At 44.9% G+C, this 19,627-nt stretch overlaps 1 protein-coding gene across 20 annotated transcripts in view; it reads right to left on the reverse strand.

The window, feature by feature from the left end:
- RBFOX1 (RNA binding fox-1 homolog 1) overlaps positions 1 to 19,627 on the reverse strand; it is a 2,033,116-nt gene that overhangs the window by 329,634 nt on the left and 1,683,855 nt on the right. For 3 of the 20 annotated variants that reach the window (XM_025416578.3, XM_049111432.1, XM_025416577.3), the window contains exon 1: positions 8,876 to 9,427. The exons of the other annotated variants lie outside the window; for them this stretch is intronic. In XM_025416578.3, coding sequence (XP_025272363.1) covers positions 8,876 to 8,962 — 87 coding nt within the window. In that variant the 5' untranslated portion in view covers positions 8,963 to 9,427. Of the gene's footprint in view, positions 1 to 8,875; positions 9,428 to 19,627 lie in introns of those variants that run through there. 20 annotated transcript variants of the gene reach the window in all.

Below are 19,627 nucleotides of genomic sequence, written 5' to 3' on the forward strand. Positions count from 1 at the left end.
CAGAGGCTGTTCTCCATGCTTTGCAAGTGTCATCTCATCACATTTTCAGGACTCCCTCCTGGAGTAAGTGAGACTGTCCCCCACTGTCAAGTTGAGACAATGGGAGCTCAGAAAGGGAAACCCCACCTCACACAGAGGCCAAGATGCCTGCTCAGATTGGTCTGAGTGGGGCGCCCAGACCTTGGCATTATGTCATGCTGCCTGAATAGCATTATGTTTGTACTGCAAAGGCCTCGGGTGTGGTCCTTTTTTTTTTTCTTTAATTTATTTTTTATTGGTGTTCAATTTACTAACATACAGAATAACCCCCAGTGCCCGTCACCCATTCACTCCCACCCCCCGCCCTCCTCCCCTTCTACCACCCCTAGTTCGTTTCCCAGAGTTAGCAGTCTTTACGTTCTGTCTCCCTTTCTGATATTTCCCACACATTTCTTCTCCCTTTTTGCACACTTTTATTTCTGACTTTGACTTTGGGAGGTAGAGAATATGGCATATTACTCCTTTATAGATGAGCAAGGGGAGACTGAGAGAGGTCCAGCAACTTGCCCCAAGTCACCAGGAGAAGGTCATGGCCAGGTTCAGGTTCCCCTGGTCTAAATCCGACACTTTAAACTCTCTGATCTAAACCCCCTCATGGGGGATCCCTGGGTGGCGCAGCTGTGTGGCGCCTGCCTTTGGCCCAGGGCGCGATCCTGGAGACCCGGGATCGAATCCCACGTCGGGCTCCCGGTGCATGGAGCCTGCTTCTCCCTCTGCCTGTGTCTCTGCCTCTCTCTCTCTCTCTCTCTCTATCATAAATAAATAAAAATTAAAAAAATAAAATAAAAAAAATAAACCCCCTCATGAAATAAGAAGAAATAGCTCTACAGAGAGCACTCTATGAGAACACCCTGGAATGCATGAGCTGACTGCCTCTCCCAAATGCTCCCCACCTCTAGGAGCCAGGGCAGATTAGAAAGTGGAAGGAACAGTAACAGCTGAGGGAGGCCACCCTCTTCCCCCAGCATGACATGCTGAACTCACTGCATTACTCGGAGCCACACACAAGGTAGGATAGGACAGGACTGGCCACGGCTTCAGAGACACAATTCTTGCTGTCACCCTTCTTCCTCAGAAAACCAAAAAACAAAAAACAAAAAAAAAAAAAACAAGCAAACAAAAAACTCTACCCTTTGTCTCCTGGAACACACCAGAAACCTTGTCCTTCGGGAAGGATGAAAAACTATCCATAGAGAGCCATCTTCCTGGGACTGTAGGAAAATCCATCTTGACCGCGTAAGCTACTAACAGTGGTAAAGACCTACTCCTACTCCAGGGCCGAATGGGGTTGAGACTCTACTGAGTTCTAACTTTAAGCAGTTGTGATTAACTTCTGATTCTCCTGCCATTAGTGTTGTCATGTATGCTACTTCTGAGGACAGAGACTGGGTCTTATTTTTTTTTTTAAGATTTATTTATTTATTTATTTATTTATTTATTTATTTATTTATGAATGATAGACATAGAGAGAGAAAGAGAGGCAGAGACACAGGAGGAGGGAGAAGCAAGCTCCATGCAGGAGCCATACACAAGGAGGATGGAGGGACGTGGGACTTCATCCCGGGACTCCAGGATCACATCCTGGGCCAAAGGCAGGCGCCAAACTGCTGAGCCATCCAGGGATTCCCATGAGACTGGGTCTTAGACTTGGGTCTTATAACCCAAAGGGCTCAAGCTAGGAACCGGGCATTTGCAGGAGCTGCCGACAAGAAAAGACCTGAGGAGTACTGAGTTCAATATTTCTGGACACCTCTTAAGGTTCAGCAGTTAATCAAGTGGACACACGGGCTGGTTGCATGCTGGTGGGATGCATGTGTGATGGAACTATCTTTAGACGTGAGAGAAACATAAATAGGGGTGAGTATCTCTGTCATAAATCAGCCGGGGAAAACACTTACCCAAAACAACCTTTAAAAGACAGGGAGGGGGCTCCGCTTCCCCATCAAAGGCTCAGATTGCTGAACACCAAAGCAGCAAAGTGGAGTGTGAAATCCACAAGTTTCTCCAGCTCTGCTTGTCCCATGCCAACGTATTATAAAAAGCAGACTTGCTGATATAGCATGCCTTTAAAATGATCAAAATGACAGATGGTTGCTGCAGAAACACATCCTTTTTATAGGACTGATATTAATCAGAAGAGATTGACAGTGTCCCTTTAATCTTTTAATTAAAAAAAAAAGTGCATTTCTAGAATACAGTACAGGGCAAGTCGCTAGCATCTCCGAAGTTCTTTGGAACGACGGACCATCCACATTATTTCAAACTTAACTGGAAGGCTTTGGTTTTCCTTTCTTTATATATTTATTCGTGTATGTATTGCTAATAGAAGAGAAATGATGTTGTTGCCTGAGAAGCCCAATCTTGGCTTCAGTTATGCTGTCACTAAATGTCCTTAGCAGACTGTCTTGACTTCCCTAGACCATGCCTGGTGTCCTCACCTGGAAAATAGTGGGAATGCTCCAAACAGACCATTTTGTTGTGGGAGACAGTACTGTGATTAATTTGGGTGGGCTAACACCGAATAAAATTGCCATATCCTACTTCGATATGTCTGATCATTAATGGAGAAGCAAGGTGCTTTGGATGACAGCTAACTGCCTGGTGAGTAGGATCACTGGCATCAGGCAAAGAGGATAATTAAGATCAGGATCCCACACTTCCTTCCCTGGAGAGGGTGTGTGCAGGGTTCAGAGGAGAAAACACATGCCTGGATTTCTGTAATAGCTTCAGCTAGGATTGCTGACCATGAGAACCCGGTATTTTCCTGTCCAGCACCCCATGTTGAGAACAGAACTCATTTTTTTTCCCATCTATCCACAGCCCCTTACAGCTCAGTCTGGGAGGACTACAGCCCCTTGCAGCTCCAACGTGAGCAGTGAGTCCAGATGATTGCTTTGGGGGTGGGCACAGTTTACAAGATAAGATGAGGAGACTGCTATGTGGAACTTTTGCGGAAGAGACTTGTGAAGATGGGTTGGGATCCAAGCCTGGAGTTGCTTGGGCACCATTTTTGCCACCACTTGGATGTGGTGTGCTTGTGAACAAAGACCAGGAAAAGACAACCACTGTGGGGTTGTGGAGACACATGACTGGGTTTGTTGGAGCCTCTGAATTCAACTGTGCCTGAAGCTGGATTGTCTTCTTTTTCCCCTATAGCCAATACAAATTGGATTTTTGTTGCTTATGAATAAAAGAGTCCTGAATAAAGATTCATCATGCCTCTCTCTCTCTCTCTCTCTTTGCTCTTTCTCTTTCCCTCAAATAATGCAGAATAAACATCTACCCTACTATATGTATGGTAGGTAGGTAGGTAGGTAGATAGATAGTATCAGATCTTTCCTACGTATTAGGATGTAAGCTTCATGTTGAAAGGGGTCTTGTGTGTCTTCTATCCTGCCTCATCACCATCTCCTACTTCACAGCCTGACGTACAGTAGGTGCTCAGTAAATAATTGCTGAATGAGGAAATGAATCACATTTAAAGCTCACAACCCACCTTGCAAGACAGGTATTCCTGCTTTCATTTTGTAGCTGAGCAAACAGCCTTGGAGAGGTTAATTGACAAGCCCAAGGCCACACGCTTAGTAAATGCCAGGGCCAATATATCAACCCGGACCCATTTGACTCCAAATTCTCCTCGCCACCTCCCTGACTCTTTAATTTAGTCTGCTGTTGACACGGCCTCTTTGGCAGTAGAGAAAAGTCACTTAGTGACTAAGATGGAGTTGCCTCAAAGTAAATGACACCACTAGCATTTATAGCAGGTGTACATTCTGATGTCTTTCCTGATCAGCAGATACTCCAAACATATTGATAACATCGCAGGGCAGCGATATCAGCCACAGACCAAAACAAGTTTACGTCTTTTAGGTTTATCCAAAAGTGTATCTAAATGACCTGCGAGTTCTTTACATGTTCCCCTACCTTCCTGTGGGGATGGTTACTCTTGGGCCACTGTCAGAAGCAGCACTTTGGCAGTTCCTGGCATCACTGCAAACGTGTATGCAGATCTGTCATGAACTATGTCACCACATTCAACGGTGCCGATCCCTGCTTGGAAATCCAGAGTACAGGGGTTTGCTTATACCATCCTCATCCCTATGAGGGGGGGCACCAATCAGCCTTTCTCTGCCACCGTCTACTCTGTGATGTTGAGTTAGAAAACATACAGAAAAGATGGCAAAGAGTGCTCAGGACTCAAATCCAGGAAAGCGGATACTCACCTGCTGGATTCACAGAAGAGTGTTTCAGAGCCCATTCGCAAGTGGAGCACTCAGAAATGTTCATTTCTGAGATCCTTGCAGCTCCTTTTGACCTATATCTTTTGACTTTTGAGTCCTATGCTTAAAGGATGTCAAATTCCACAGTGTCAATGGGATGGGGAAGATACTGAAGCTCTATCTCGACACATCACCCCAACACCACGAATTCTGCAAGGTGCTCTGCTCTGCTAGGAAGAGCTTTCTCCTTTGCTTACCCAGTTGATGCCTGCTGGTGCTTTACAGCTCAACTCAAATGCCACCTTACCCTTTTAACCGCCCTCTTCCCTACTCAAAGAGACCTCCACCTACCCCGTGTCTCATGTGTTTTCCTATGAATTCCCATGGATGCACCTCAACAGTAGGCTGGTGAAGAGGGAAGGCTCTGGCCCAACATACCTGATCCAAATCTCAGTCTGTCACTGACATTCCTGTGACCTTGGACAAGTTACCTTACTGGAGTGTCAGTTTCAGGTTCTTTGTATGCAAAAGAGGCATCATAATGCACGACTGTGATTCTTTATCTGAGACCTTTGGGGTCATCTGTATTTTGAAATTCAAATTTTTATGGGGGATGGGGTGGGGAATTGTCTTTTTCAGAAAGGTAGTTCAGTGGAAACACTGATTATGTAACACCCTCAGTAGGGTCTGGGACAACACTCTGAAATCAAACACATAAATGTCCCTGTAGCAAAATATATGAATATTCACACCAAGTGGGATATAGAAAGTCTATAAATAGGCACACATCATTTCAGGTCAAGTTTGCTTCCCAAATGAGTTTTGGTGCCAAACTCCCCCTCCTAAAAACCCTGATTTACAGAGCTTTTTGGAATTTAAAATTACAGATAAGGGATGGTAGGCCAACAGTACCACATGTTAAGGTTTTGTAATAACAAATCGAGGCAATATACCTAAGTGTTTAGCACAGCACCTGGCTGAGAGCAAATACTCAATAATTATTCCCTGTCATTCTTTTCTAATGCTTTCCTTGCAGTGTCAGCTTTGTGTTTATCTAGTGTTCTCGATTTCATGGGCTGTGAACCTACAGGTCTGTGGCTGTAACTATCACTTTAGTGTCCTGGGTATCCAGAGCAGTGCCTGATATAAAACACGTTAGGAGTGAAGGAATCACTAAATTAACACATTCGTGCTGTTTATACTGTCTTCCATGTAGGAAAAATAGTCTTTTGATCCATTATCTGTAATACCTAGATGGGATGGGGAGTACCTGCCCTAGTGTGGAGAATGATCCGGCCACATATGGTCAAAGGGCAGAACTTTTGGCAGATAGCTACAGCGAGGAGTGCACATCTGAACTCACAACCCAGAGCCAAGGGCTCATTAGACCTAAATGCTAACCAAACAGACTAATCACTTACTAAGCCACTGTTCTCTGATGTCGTTTAGTCTTGTGCAGCCATGGTCTATGGCTTGGCTAAGTCATCTTGGCAACTTTTGGATTCAAGACCGATTGACAACTGACTTGTCAGACCTTCTTTGTTCTCAGATCATACAGCTCATCGATCATTCAAGGTATTGTCGAACATTTAAAGTACATAAAGAGGTTCGATAGGGACATACATTATTCCCTTTTATCCAAAGATTCTGAGATTGAGATCCATACCAAAGGAAAGGATTGATGTTTATACAATGCACTTGGTAATACTACTCTTTTCCTCTTCTGCTTCTAACTACCCATGAAACTGTCCCAACTGTTCAGCTCAATCCCACATGGCCATTCTGGAATTCTCTGCATGGATGGAAGGAGAAACGATCTACCTTGCTAAACATTCAACAAGTTTAGACATGAGATTGGGGGGGTGGGGGGTGGTTAGGAAATCCAAGAGGGTAACAATTCTGGCTCTCCCGAGGGATGGCAGGTGGGGCTCATTGTAACTATTGGATCCACTCTTGGAACAAAAGACCTTGTTGAATAGCAAGCCCTAGAATTAGTGGAAAACAGCTCCACTCTCTGTTTTTGCCAGACCAAGATGATGCTCTCTCAAAGCCTGTGATGATGTCTGGTCAATTATTTTTTTCTTCAACTGAGTAGAGCAAAACAGGGCAAGGCTACTATGAATAAGAAAAGTGGCACTTGAAAGAATTATGAAACAGAAGTTCTTCTGCCACAGAATTGTTGGCTCTTGAGGTTGGAAAGATCTTGGGAGGAATCTCAAACTCTGATCCAACAACCCTGTCAAGTGGTCACTACAACTCTGTTTGCATATCTCCAGTCACAGTGAACTAACTACCGATGATGGAGTATGCACACTATTTTGGATCACTTTAATGTCTTGCTGATGACATTATTAAGGTGTGGGTGGCACCTTACTTCCCTATGGGAAAGCTCCTGCAATTCTTGAAGAGTTGGTAAAAAAACAAAAACAAAAACACAAGGTCAAGGAATTGGTAAGCAAGCTGATACAGCCTGCTGGGATGCAGGACAGCTGGTGTCAGAAGCCTCAGCTGGAAGGTGAGAGTGTGTGTGTGTGTGTGTGTGTGTGTGTGTGTGTTACAATTTTTCTCTCTTTGAGCTGCTTTTCCTCCCCTGCAAATGTTACTGCAATGGAGTGATTTAAGTTTCTTGACGCCAATGGGTAAATAACAGGCTCTCTCAGCAAACCAGAAATGAAGCTAGTCTCTTTCTAGCCATAGCATTTCAGTGTGTTCCAGGGGATTGGGAGAGGAAGGAGATGAATATGTCACAGCAGCTGGTCTAGAGGCTCCCCGCTGCACTGCTCTCCTGACTTATGGGTAACTAGTTACCAGAAGTGTCACTTGGGAAAACAAAGTATGATAGGGCTAAGATCTGCAAGTAAAATCACTTGTCCCTTCCAAAAATAACTGGGTATGTTTCTCAAAACACTCTGCAAAGGAGGAAGAAATAGGGCCTCCCCAATTTCTCTGCTGGCCTGCGCGTCTCCTCATCTATCATTGGGGTAATACGTCCAGAGTGGCATTTCGTAATGACAGCAACATTCCAGCAAATCGATAGTTATTTAATTCCCAACAAGCTCTGAAGTCCATTAAGCCTGATTACATTCACCCATTTCAGTGGGTGCCACTATTTTTCCTACACCGGCACTTAATCTATAACAGGAACTTATGAGAACTTTCAAAAGCAATTTCAGCATCAATCAGCATAGAGTGAAGGGCACGATTTGCTTGTAATTATTTATCGGACAGGGCAGCAGAGGGTCTGACAAAACTCCAACAGCTGACCTTCACCCCAAGTTTCCAATAGAAGCCAAAGGCCTTCCAGTTTGCCATGGACTCCTGCTTCAGGCCCCATGTGTGCTCCACGGACCTGCTTATGCCAGGGAAGACGGAATAATTTCCATGTTGTGAAGGACCATTCTCCAGATGGTCCACTCATTTCTCACATATAATACAGGAGTTTCCAAACTGAGCAGAGGCCATAAATCTAGGATGATAGAATGTTCTGTTAGTACTTAGAATCATCCCTGCATGTCTCAAATCACTGAAGTTCTTAAAGTTCACAAGAACCATCCAGAAAAGGGGGGAAAATGTATTTGACCAGAACCCTCCCCAGAAATTTTAATTAGGGTATTGCAGGATTTTGAAATCTATCCAGAAGTGCAAGGGACAAGAATGAAGGTGAAAAGGTGCAGGAAACACAAAAGACATTTTGTTTTCCTTGCCGGTAAAAACGCGATACAGGATTCATTACAAAGGGATGGCTGTTCTCAAACAAATAACCAACAAACAACAATCACCTAACCATCTGGGTTCCCCACGATGTACAGACTCTGTCATTTACTCGATGTTAGCTTTCCACAGAGAACTTCAGACATACACCCACCCAGAAGCCAACGCTTGTTTAAAAAGACAAACTTATGGTAAGGGGGAAAAAATATCCCAAGTACCTTATTGGTTAGATGGTTCTCCCCGCACAGAATTAATAGCCTTAAAAGTAAAACCAATACACATTTCAATCCTCCACTTTCTTGCCATCATTAAGATGTAAGCAGCTGGTAAGGGATTCCTAGAATAATCGCTCAACTTCATAAATTAACCATCAACAGAGTGTTCCCTTTCGCCTCGATGCCACCCCTCAACCCAGGTCGGGGTCGGCGGGGGCGGAGGGGGGAGGGCCTCTATGAAAATAGCCAATCCACGTGAAGGCAAACATATGAATTGATGCATATTTCATGCCTTTTCTATTTCCTGGGTTCAAGCTCTTAACCAAGTCACCTCATGATAAGTTACTTTGCCTCATGATCTGCTCTGGGAGACTGAGTCCCTCAGAAAGCTGGGAAGGAGAGCAAATCCTTTGCCCTGTGGTCAACCTCCTGAAGCAAAGGCATGAATGTTAAACAGCACCCAGATCAATACAAGCAAATATAGCTCAACTACACCATTTATTCAGCCATGAGAGATGTCAATAGCCAGATTAGGGTGATCCATCTTTTTGATTTCCTACTGTCTTCCCACTGACTACACGAGGGCTTTTTCCTGTATTAAAAGTGTTTGCTTTCTCAACCATAAAAATTCCAATTATTACTCTGAGCACTCTGGAGTTAAGTTGCTTGCTGGCAGTGGCCTTGAATTACCTGGATCAGTCCGGGGAAGTAGGGGGCTGCTGGAACGATCATAGGCACGCCATAGGGATGCAGGAGGACTCCTTGAGAAGGCAACATGCTTTACGTGAAGGTATTATTCCCTCTGAAGCTCAACACATCAATGGAGAGTGAGGGGAAAATCTATAGACCCAACTTCTTCCGAACTACAAAGCTGAGAGCCAAATCGCTTCTGTCAGGAGCCAAGCGCTCATCAACGCCGAGAGGGGGAAAGAAAGAAAATCCGCATCAGCAACTCTTAATGTGAAAGTTTTCTTCCCAGACGACGAGGAGAAACAGCAGCTGCAGAGTTGAAGCTACCAAAATGGAAGGTGCTATTTTGGGAACGGCTTGCCTAACATGACTAACCAAATACTCTTCATTAATTTACTTCTCGGAGAGAGAGAGAGAGAGAGAGAGAGAGAGAGAGAGACCGACCAACCAAATGACAGGGAGAGAGAGGTAGTCCGGCTATAGGATTTGGGCTCTTCCAAAGAATTTGGACAAAAGGCAAAGGACAGAGTCCAGATGGGCTTTGTAGAGAGAAATACTGAGCACGTAAATTGATAGGATTATCAGTTGCCACTTAAAACTCAAGGAGGTTAATGTGGGCAGCCTTTGGTCCTGATCCAAGAGAAGCTAGGGTGATAGTATAGTTTGTGTCCCCCTCTCTCTCTCCCTCTCTCTGGTTTTATTTTTATTTTTATTTATTTTCTTTTTATTTTTTAATGTTGTTTATTTATTCGAGAGAGAGAGAGAGAGAGAGAGAAAGAGAGAGGCAGAGACACAGGCAGAGGGAGAAGCAGGCTCCATGCAGGGAGCCGGACGCGGGACTCGACCCCGGATCTCCAGGATCATATCCTGGGCTGAAGGCAGCGCTAAACTGCTGAGCCACCTGGGCTGCCCTGGTTTTAATTTTAAAGGGGAAATCTGCACAAACAGTCCAATAATCATACCAGCTAACATTTGCAGAGGGTGCTAAGCACAGAGAATGAATGAAGTTATTGACATGGGCTATGTCACTTATTCTGGGAACCGTCTGAACTACTATCAGGTCCAGGCGAACACAACAGGTAAGGAGGCTCACACTAGCTGGATTGTTTGCTCTCAGGCCGAGCCTCTGAGCCTTGGTCTCCTCATCTGGAAAATGGAATAATAACAGACCATACCTCATAGGGTTGCATGACCAAGTCCTTGGCATGATGCCCTCTGTACAATACTGTAGGCCAATAGCCAGTCTCATCCCGTGTTTCCTGTTCTTGTCTCGGCGGTCAGTATGGACACATCTCTGGCCTCAGATCAATGGTACAGATACGTTCAAATTGTCACTTGTAGAGGGAAGGCACGGGGGCCGGTGGAGAGCTCCCCGGTTTCAAGAGCAGGGATGGGGAACAGACAAAGCCAGTCCGCTCAGCTAACGCCGAAGGCCCAGGGATCACTGGAAATCAGCTTCAAACCAAATATCCACGCGCCACATTCCACCTCTAACTCTAAGCAGGACACAGGATATAGATTTTGTAGAAACTCAGGGCGCTTCAGACACCACAAAACATATTCAACTATTGGCTTTTTCTAAATCCAAATGTCAATTCCTCCACTTTTAGATAGCCAAGGTGTTTTTACACTACACTAATTTTAGTTGCTTGATTTAGCTGCATAATTACATTTCTAGATAACGACAGTGGACAGCGTTTGGCAGAGAATTCAATTATTTAAGGCTGAATTTTGGCCATCTTGACAAGGTTTCTCTGTAATTGATTCTCGTGTATCAAAGTGGCCACACTGTTACAATTCAGAAAGCTCCAGTAACAGCTGCAAGTTGACCCCTCTTACTTAACAGCCTGATACTGTTTCTAACTTTAGCTTTTGACTATGACTTTCAACACCGCGCTTCTGAGAAGTTACCAGGGAGGACAGAGGCATCGCCACACGCCAGCTTCCCAGGATGGGAGGGCTGTTGGTCACTCTGGTAAGGGCTGGGCCTGACTGGATTATGCCTCCTCCCGGTTATAGCATGCAAAGACCATTGGAGGAGGAGACAGGAAATAATTTGGTCATAGAGTCCAGAAACTTACACATTTAGATACTTAGTTTCCTAAAACTAGAACAGAGGTGACAATACGCACTTGCTCTTCCCCAAGACAACTCCAGAGAGCAAAACTACAGGAGTGTTTTGGGAGCCACAGAGTTCCATAAATACGAAGGATCATTGTGTTTATTACTGTATACGTTGTTTTGGTTAAAGAACCTGATGGGTTCGGAGAGAAATGAGAAATGCATTATACATGGGGCATATAGACACATGGCTATTATCATTTGCAGTGAGGGCACTGCCTTTCTGCTTTTCAAGAAGTCTGCACGGAACAGAAGTTTTTGCTGATTCTGCATGAGGAGCATCCATTTCCTCCTATCTCTTAAGAAAAGGGCTCATTGTTTTGTGACTCTTTTCATTTTGACTGCCAGGAAGCTCAAAGACGAAGAGGTGGGCCTCTGTCGGTTGTGTTGGCTTTTACTGCCTGTGTATTTGTGTTCCAGTCTTCCTGTCCTGACCACCTCCAACCCTAACAGCTGCTATCCACATTGTTTCTGATTCTGATTTTACATTCATATATTACTGTCATGTAAAATCTGTAGCAATTTTGCTTTTGGAACTGTTTGAATTGAACATATCCTTGTTCCAAACCCACCTTGAAAACTTTGTGCAGTCATAAAACATAACATTTAATGACAATCCTTCAGTAAAACCTCTTTTTCTGAACACAGGCTCTGTTTTTCCAAACAAGAAGCACCCAGTATTCCTAGACCATAATTCTTTTTTCTTACATCCACTCCCTCTGCTAAAAGGCAGACATCACCTTCTGTGCATCCCTCCTCAACCACCGGCTCGGCGCACGACTCATGATAAATGGTTGGCTATCCAACGTCTAGTGCATGGTATTAAGCTCATGTTTTTGTTTTTTTTTGTTTTGTTTTGTTTTCTTTTGCTTGTTTTGCAGGGACTTTGAAAATGCAGAATAAAAGAATAAAGCAGAGATTGGGGGAGCAGTGGCTAGGAGACACAGATAGGCCTCAGAAACACAGAATTCAAGGGAAGGGCTGTGCATCAATATTTGCTATGGCCATCCCAGACAGGAGGGCAACTTGCTTCTATAAATGGGCAGATGATAAATAGCTCAGGTGTTGAGGACCTCAGCTCTTTGCTGTAACCACTCAAAACTGCTACTGTCACATGAAACCATTTATAATGCGGAAACAAACACTGAAATTTGAATTTCCTGTAATTTTCACCTGTCATGAGATAGTCTTCTCTTGATTTTCTCCCCCTCTTGAAAAGGTCTAACAACCATTCTAAGCTTGAGGGTTATAAAAATGGGTAATGGGCTAGGTTTGGCTCACAAACCATGGTTTGCTGACCCCTAATTGAGAGCATATATTTTAATTAAGGCTCTGGAAGTCAGACCTCAATATAGTAGCAAATATATCCTCCTTTTTTGGTTGCCCTCTGCTTCCCCATGTGCTTCTTGATTTTTTTCTTTCACTTCCTTGGTGCTAGTCCTGTTGATCTTCCCTGTGTCAAGGATTTCCATCAGGAGATTTTTTTTTTTTTTTGGGTGGGGGGGTCTTAGCCAGGCTTTGATGGTTCAATCTTACCCTCACTCTCAAAAAAATAAATAAATAAATAAAAACCAAATAAACAAACAAACAAACAACCATCCCAGCTTCCATCTTCTTTCCCCAACCTTCCATGATGACACTGCTTTCTCAGAGACTGCCCTTCTCTTTCCCCCTCTTGGCTCCTCTGCCGAGGTCAAACGCTGCATCTCCCTCTCACATCTGAGAGCGAACATGAGGATTACACTGCTTGCCACCAGCCTTTGTGGATGGCAGGCACCCAAAGTTTAAGCACTCACATAGAAGAAGAAAAAAGTAACACAAATGTCGGCTGGAGGTGGGGAGAGGACAGCACTCAGAGACCAATTCCTGCCGTATGGATTCTGTTGGTCAACAGAGCCAACTGCAACCTTGTGGACCAAATCCAGGCTGGGTAGGAGGATGAAGGGGAGGAAGATGAAGATGTTGATGATGATGACGATGATGGTTTGTCTGCATTGTGTAAAAGAGAGGTGATATTTTTAAATGGAGGTGTCTCATGTAAAATTTAGATCAATAGTAGTATCTCTTGAAAACCTGGAAGATCTAGAAACGTTGGGCCACATTTCCTCATACCAATAATCCCTGAAGTCTGGAAAGAATCTGCCTCCCCCATAGAGCAGGAGAATCAGACTCTGTGAGACTGTCTCCACCATTCTTTACCTGCCACCTGAAAAGAAGCCAAGGGTTAGCTGCCACTTGTGGACCATTGAAACAGAACGGAACAAAAAGCATAAAACAGAATGTTTCTCTGACAATATTAATTGCACTGTCAATCATTTGGATATTGACAGTGTTTATCTGACAATATGGATCCATGCGGAACATGGACCCACTCATACCACCACCCCATTTCCAGGCCGAGTTGGGGAAGAGACAGTTTCCTACAGTATTCAAGGCCCTTTATGATATTCCTAACCTTTATTTTTCCAGATTCATCCTCTAATACACCCTGTCCTTCCTTCTACAAATCACTTTTTTTTTTTTCTGCAAATCAGTCTGGCAAGGTGCCTTTGCCATACACTTTTATAGATACCAGCCTCTGTACAATCTGGCCTGCTATGCAGAACTATTCGTTCTTCCATTTTTCTTTTTCTTTTTCTTTCTTTCTTTCTTTCTTTCTTTCTTTCTTTCTTTCTTTCTTTCTTTCTTTCCTTCCTTCCTTCCTTCCTTCCTTCCTTCCTTCCTTCCTTCCTTCCTTCTTCCTTTTCTTCCAATTCAAACTTGCAATGTTACATGTTCTGCAAAATCTTCCCCATGATACCCAGCAGCATGAGCTACACCATCACCTATGTTCTGGAATCACCCTAGCAAGGTACGAGAACCCTGTAAAGTGTGACTGCTCCTCTGGGAGGTAGACTGGCTCAGATGAAGAAGCCTGCCATTCATACATGTTCAACCGATGACTCTGAGGTGGTGACCAGATAAACAAAGTTTCCCAAAATGCTTCCTGGGAGAATGACTGACTGAATAGCTGCTTTGGGAAAATGTGAGTCAAGCTGAGGGTTTGCAGGGGTCTCCAGACCTCTGAGGACTACCTGTATCTCTAAATTTGTCTCAAATGTCCAAGGTAGTGGGGGGAGGGTCCCGGCATAGTAAAAAAAAAAAAAAAAAAAAAAAGCCTAAGTCTCAAAGTTGGAGAGGCTGAGTTGGGATGTTGGTTCTGCTGTCTTTGAGCATCTGATCTAGGATAAGATCCTTAGTCCTGAGCCCTAGTCTCCTCGGGGGTGAAGTGACTCAACACCTCCACCTCTTCGCAGGCAGGCTGCTGCCGTGGAATGATCTGGTTATACATGGGTGTTCCTGGCACTTGGAAAGTAATCAAAAAGGTCTGGTGTATTTTTATTTATTTTTTTCCTCAGGTCTTTAGTGTATCTGCGTGAAACTGTTTTCTCCTCATCTCTGTGATATGTCACATTTGCCTTCTCTGGGCCCCACCAGTACCCACAGTGAGGTCTCTGTTGGAGCCTCCTTTCTATCCCTCACTTGGCTGCTTATTGAAGACAGCCCCCCTCCTTCAAAAAGCAGCCACATGCTGGCTCCTCTGGCAGCCTCTCCACCTTCTGCAGCACTCACGACCTAGCCGTCTAGGCCCCTGGAAGACCAGCAGTGATTTGTCCCAGGATGGTAAAGACCTGGCTGGTGACCACATCCAGGTGAGATCCATTTTATCTCTTCTCCCCCATCCTCGATAATTTTGTTTTTTTTTTTTTTCGTGTCTTTTTCACAGGACTGGACATAGAGCAGATGCTCAGTAAGCACTTGAGAATCACCAGTGGTGTCCACAGGATGAGATGGGGGTTCAGAGAGGTTATGTCACTTATCCGAGTTTAAACTGCAAAATGTGTGCTTTGTCAGTTACCAAGAGCCAGTTTTCCCTTCCCTTCCTTTTTTTTTTTTTTTAGTTTCCCCTTCCAAATGCCCCTACTACCTGCTCCATCATCATCAAGAGTGAGCACTCCAGGGCAACAACTTGGGGCAAAGTTGACAAACTCCACTCACCACCCAGACGTGCATTCAAACCCCATCCAAAGCAGGTGAGAATAACATGGAAAGGCTTTACTTTGCATGGACCATTTACCTAGAAGTAAATTCCCTGAGATGCTACATAATGTTATGGTACTGATGCTGGGGACAGACAGATGAGTTCCCACCATTCCCATCAGAGGGGACACCAAAAGCATCCTGATCCTCCACAGGAAAAGCTTCCACAGACTGTGGGTAGGATGTACTGAGACATCGACCAGATGCTCCTCAAGTTATAGCCACTGCCTATGAATCTTCAGTGGGGGACCGATCCAACTGGGTAAGTGACATCCTAGGAAGAGATGCTGTATCCCAACCCCTCTTATGGATTGGTTTGGGTTAATACGTGTAAATGAGTTAATGAATGGAAAGCTCTTACAAGAATGACCAATGCCTGCTAAGCATTCCATCTCACCATGACACCACTATTCCCTCACGGTCTGACACTCCTTGCCTCTCCTGGCTCCTCCTCTTGCAAAAGCACCAGATCATAGTAGTTAAGAGCTCACACTGAGCCATACTGCCCATATGAAAAGCCTAGTTTCTACCAACTGCTAGCTGTGTCTTCTCGTGTAAATTGCCTAACCTCTCTGTGCCCCAGATTCATGATCTAAAAGATAAGAATATTGTTAGTAACCATAACTCACAGGTGGTCTGGAGATTTAAGAAAGAATAACACGCAGACATTTAGCTGAGGGACTGGCTCATAGCAGACACTCATTTAATGGGTGCTGGTAGCTGTGGCAGTGGTAACAGCATTAGCAACAGCTGGTCTGGAGGATCAAACCAGCTCAAATCAGACCTCCCTCAAACCAGGAGTATCAATATCCTTTCTCCTTTCAACCTCTAATAGGTTAAATAAAACAGTGCTTACAAAAGTTAACCTGCCATGTGCCTTCTTATATAAGAGCTTCCCTCCTCCTTCCACACCTCAAACCAAAAATCAAGACACAGGTGCTAACAAGGATGTGTGTGTGTGGCTTCTGTACATAGGAGAGATGGTGCTGAAACCAAAATATGAGAATTTCAATTTTAAGCGAGGGTTTGTGGGGATGATGAAGATAGTGCTTTTGAATCTGGGACACTGGGTCACCCTATTACCTCCAAAAATGGTTATGCAGATGCACAAAGAAAATTCCAGTAGGTCCTGTAAGTGAGGAGACTGCTGATTATCATTAGAAACTGGAACCCCCAGTGGTAGAGGCAGTACCGGGCTCCTCTTGGTTCATTAAGCGCTTCTTGACCTGATTCTCCTCTGAAAGCCAGACTGACTGGCTGAATGAGCAAATCTAAGAATATCAACCCCACACATCATCTCTGCTGAGATCAACAATGCTTCAGGAACCGACCCTTGACCTATCTTGGGATGAATGGCAACTGGGTTTGAGAATTTGTTGACCTTGCTTCAGGCAAACAAATGCTCCCGAGGGACTCTCAGAGTTGGGGATGATAATCAGCCACTCCCCTGAATTTTGCTTTGTACCCTTCCCTGTATCTTCTGCGTCTGTGCTGCAGGTCCCTGCAGGAGCTGGGCACAGGGACACTCCAAATAGCACAATCTCCAGAACTCATAACTGGGCGTCTCTGCCCAAACCCCATGCACATACTCTATTCCCTGTGAACTGGCTGTAACACCTGAGTTCTACGTGCATCCTTCTCTCCTTAGTGACTAAGTGCCTGGACTAGCATCTCCCCATGTGCTCTGTGTAACAGAAGCTTCCTAAGATGCTACCTTGTAAAAAGAACCCCATGACCAAAGAAGTAGGAGAAATTCAGCCTGAAGTCTATCCCTCTTGGGGGTTCATGATGCCCTATTAGCACAGTAAAGCCCCTGAGAGGTCTTGTAAGAATAAAAGAATAGAAACCTGTTTGACCTTATTTGATCCAGAAATTATTAGATGGCCAACAGACCATCTGTCCATCCATCCATCATCCACCCATCCATCCATGTATTCATCTTGCTATGTGATACCTGGCCATTGAGAATTAATTGTCAATCATGTGCAAAGTGCTTTACTCCTTCTTTTTTCTCTTCTACTTCCTCATCTTCATCATCACCATCTTTTTCATCATCATTATCATCAACATCATCATCATCATCACAGTTCCACCATTTGAACAAATACTCAATGCTTACTTTGTGCCAGGCACTGCACCAATTTCATCACATTCGCTCCCTCTGCTTATCCTCTCTATAGCCCTCTGAAATCGATTCTGTTAGGTTTCTTACATTAGAGACGAGAGAACTGAAGCACTGAGAGGTGAAGTGAATGACAAAGGAAATAAGGCTGGTAAACGAGCTGTAGTTTGAACGAGGTCGTCTGGGCCCTGGTTGCTGATTACTCGGTGAAGCCCCTTTCTGGCATGTGACCCCATGTAAGTATTCTAAGAAATGCTGGCCAGGACAAAAGTCATGCTGAGTGGTCTCCTTATCTCCTTCACCCTCAGCACCTCACTCCATCTCAACCACCCCAGTAGGCACTGGAGGCAGAGGGAAGACACACCCAAAGCCAGTACAGAGAGCTGGATGGCACTTGGAGGCTTGGGGAGGGCTGGCCTCCGCTGCCCCAAGACAGGGAATGGAGAAACACCCCCAAGCAGAGGAGGTTCAAGGCACAGGGAAGTGGGCTGGTCACGTGGGAACAGCAGCAAAAAGCAAGCGTGGGTGGAGGAAAGAGAGGAGGGTGACCTAGGAGAAGGAGTGCTGTAGCGATTATCCTACCACCTGCCTTTGCGACGCTGAAGCACCATCTCAACCTCTGGGGCGGGCTTATCCTTGACTCTGTCCCATACTAATAATGCCTCTTCTGGGGCAGAGGGGTGGTTCTTTTTCTAATTCTTCTTCTTTTTTTTTTTAAGATTTTATTTATTTATTCATGAGAGACAGGGGGAGAGGCAGAGACACAGGCAGGGGGAGAAGCAGGCTCCATGCAGGGAGCCCAACGTGGGACTCGATCCCAGGACTCCAGGATCACACCCTGGGCCGAAGGTGGTACTAAACCACTGAGCCACCCAGGCTGCCCCCAAAGGGGTGGTTCTTAACTCATATATCTGATGCATGGACCACTCTGAGAATTTGGCCTTCATTCCAGAAAATAGCACATAACTCACAAAATTTTCCATATCATTACAGGGGATTGAAGGCCCCTCTGAAACTCATCCCGGGGAGCCCCGGGATCTCTATCAGATGTTGAAGTGTATGGCCAATGTGTGCTGTGCTTTCGCCAAAGGAAAGGCATGGATGGAGTCAGAATCCCTGAAGTCAGGCTCCTGGTGACAGTTCAGGTGACTGGCCTCCCGTGGAATCATCCTGACGTGCTTACTGGCACCGTGACTTTGAGGACGTCTACCGGCCGCTCGGAGGACTCTCACCGCAACTTGACAGGGATGAGGTTTGCAGAAAGGCAAGAAGGTCAAACAGCTGGGGGAAGTGCTGAGGCATTCCACAATGCAAAACCAAGTCAGACACTGTGGAATCAACTCCCACCCTCAGCTCTCCTGTCCCGATATGAGCGGTTCTCCCAAGTTGGGGCCTGGCTTTCTCTGTTGAGGCTTTCGCCCCCAGCTCCAGGCCAGGCGACAGATACTATCGGACCAGTGAGCTGGTGGGAAGCATGGCAAGGCTCCCACCAGAACCAGCGTTGGGGGACAACAGAGAGGTAGGAAGCATATGCTTGCATTTTCAGAGACTCTGCAGTCTGCGCTTGCAGGCGAGACCGAGTGGTTGGGCCCCAGTGCCGAGCTGGGCCAAGCGCACAGCTGAGCATCTGTGAGGACGGGCCAAGGGGCTGACCGCTGCAAATGGTTTCCTCGCCATGTCATGGCCAGGCAGCTGGTGGCAAGAGTGCCTCCGACAGGTGGGCTTCTCGGCTTACCAGATTAGCAGTGCCCTCTGGGACACTGTGGGAACATCAAAAGAGGAACCACCCTAAGTCACCTCATTTCCTTTCTGATACATATGACGACCTTTCTTTAAATATATCTTGCTCGGCAAACCATACGTAGCATTTAGCATTTGCTAGATACTTTCTCACCGCTGCTTCATGTATCCTCTCATTTCATCCTCATCGTGATCTTATACGGAAAGTCCTGTTATTATCCCTGTGTTACTGAGACACAGAGAGGTTAGGGAACTTGCTCAAGATCTCATACCCTGTGAATGGCGAGTCTGGCTCCAGAGTCACGTATTCAACGGGTGTGCTACCTCTCCAGGAAAGGCACATTTAAAAAGTCTATTTATGTTTTTTTGGCTGATCTCAACCTGACTAATAAAAAGCAAGCTTGCTTATTTGTTGTTTTTATTATTTTATTTATTATTATTTTATTATTTTATTTTATTTTATTTTATTTTATTTTATTTTATTTTATTTTATTTTATTATTTTATTTTAAATAAAAGCAATGTGACCTGTTGGCTAGGAACTCAGAATCCTGGGGCCATACTAAAGTTAGTTTCAAATTCTGGATCTGACGATTCCTGGCTCTGTTGCCCTAGGCAAATTACTTAACCTCTCTGAATCTCAATTCACTCATAAATTTAGAGGTAATAATACTTCCTTTCAAGGCTGTC

Source organism: Canis lupus, chromosome 6, assembly GCF_003254725.2.
Source record: "Canis lupus dingo isolate Sandy chromosome 6, ASM325472v2, whole genome shotgun sequence".
In the NCBI taxonomy this organism is placed as follows: Eukaryota; Metazoa; Chordata; class Mammalia; order Carnivora; family Canidae; genus Canis; species Canis lupus.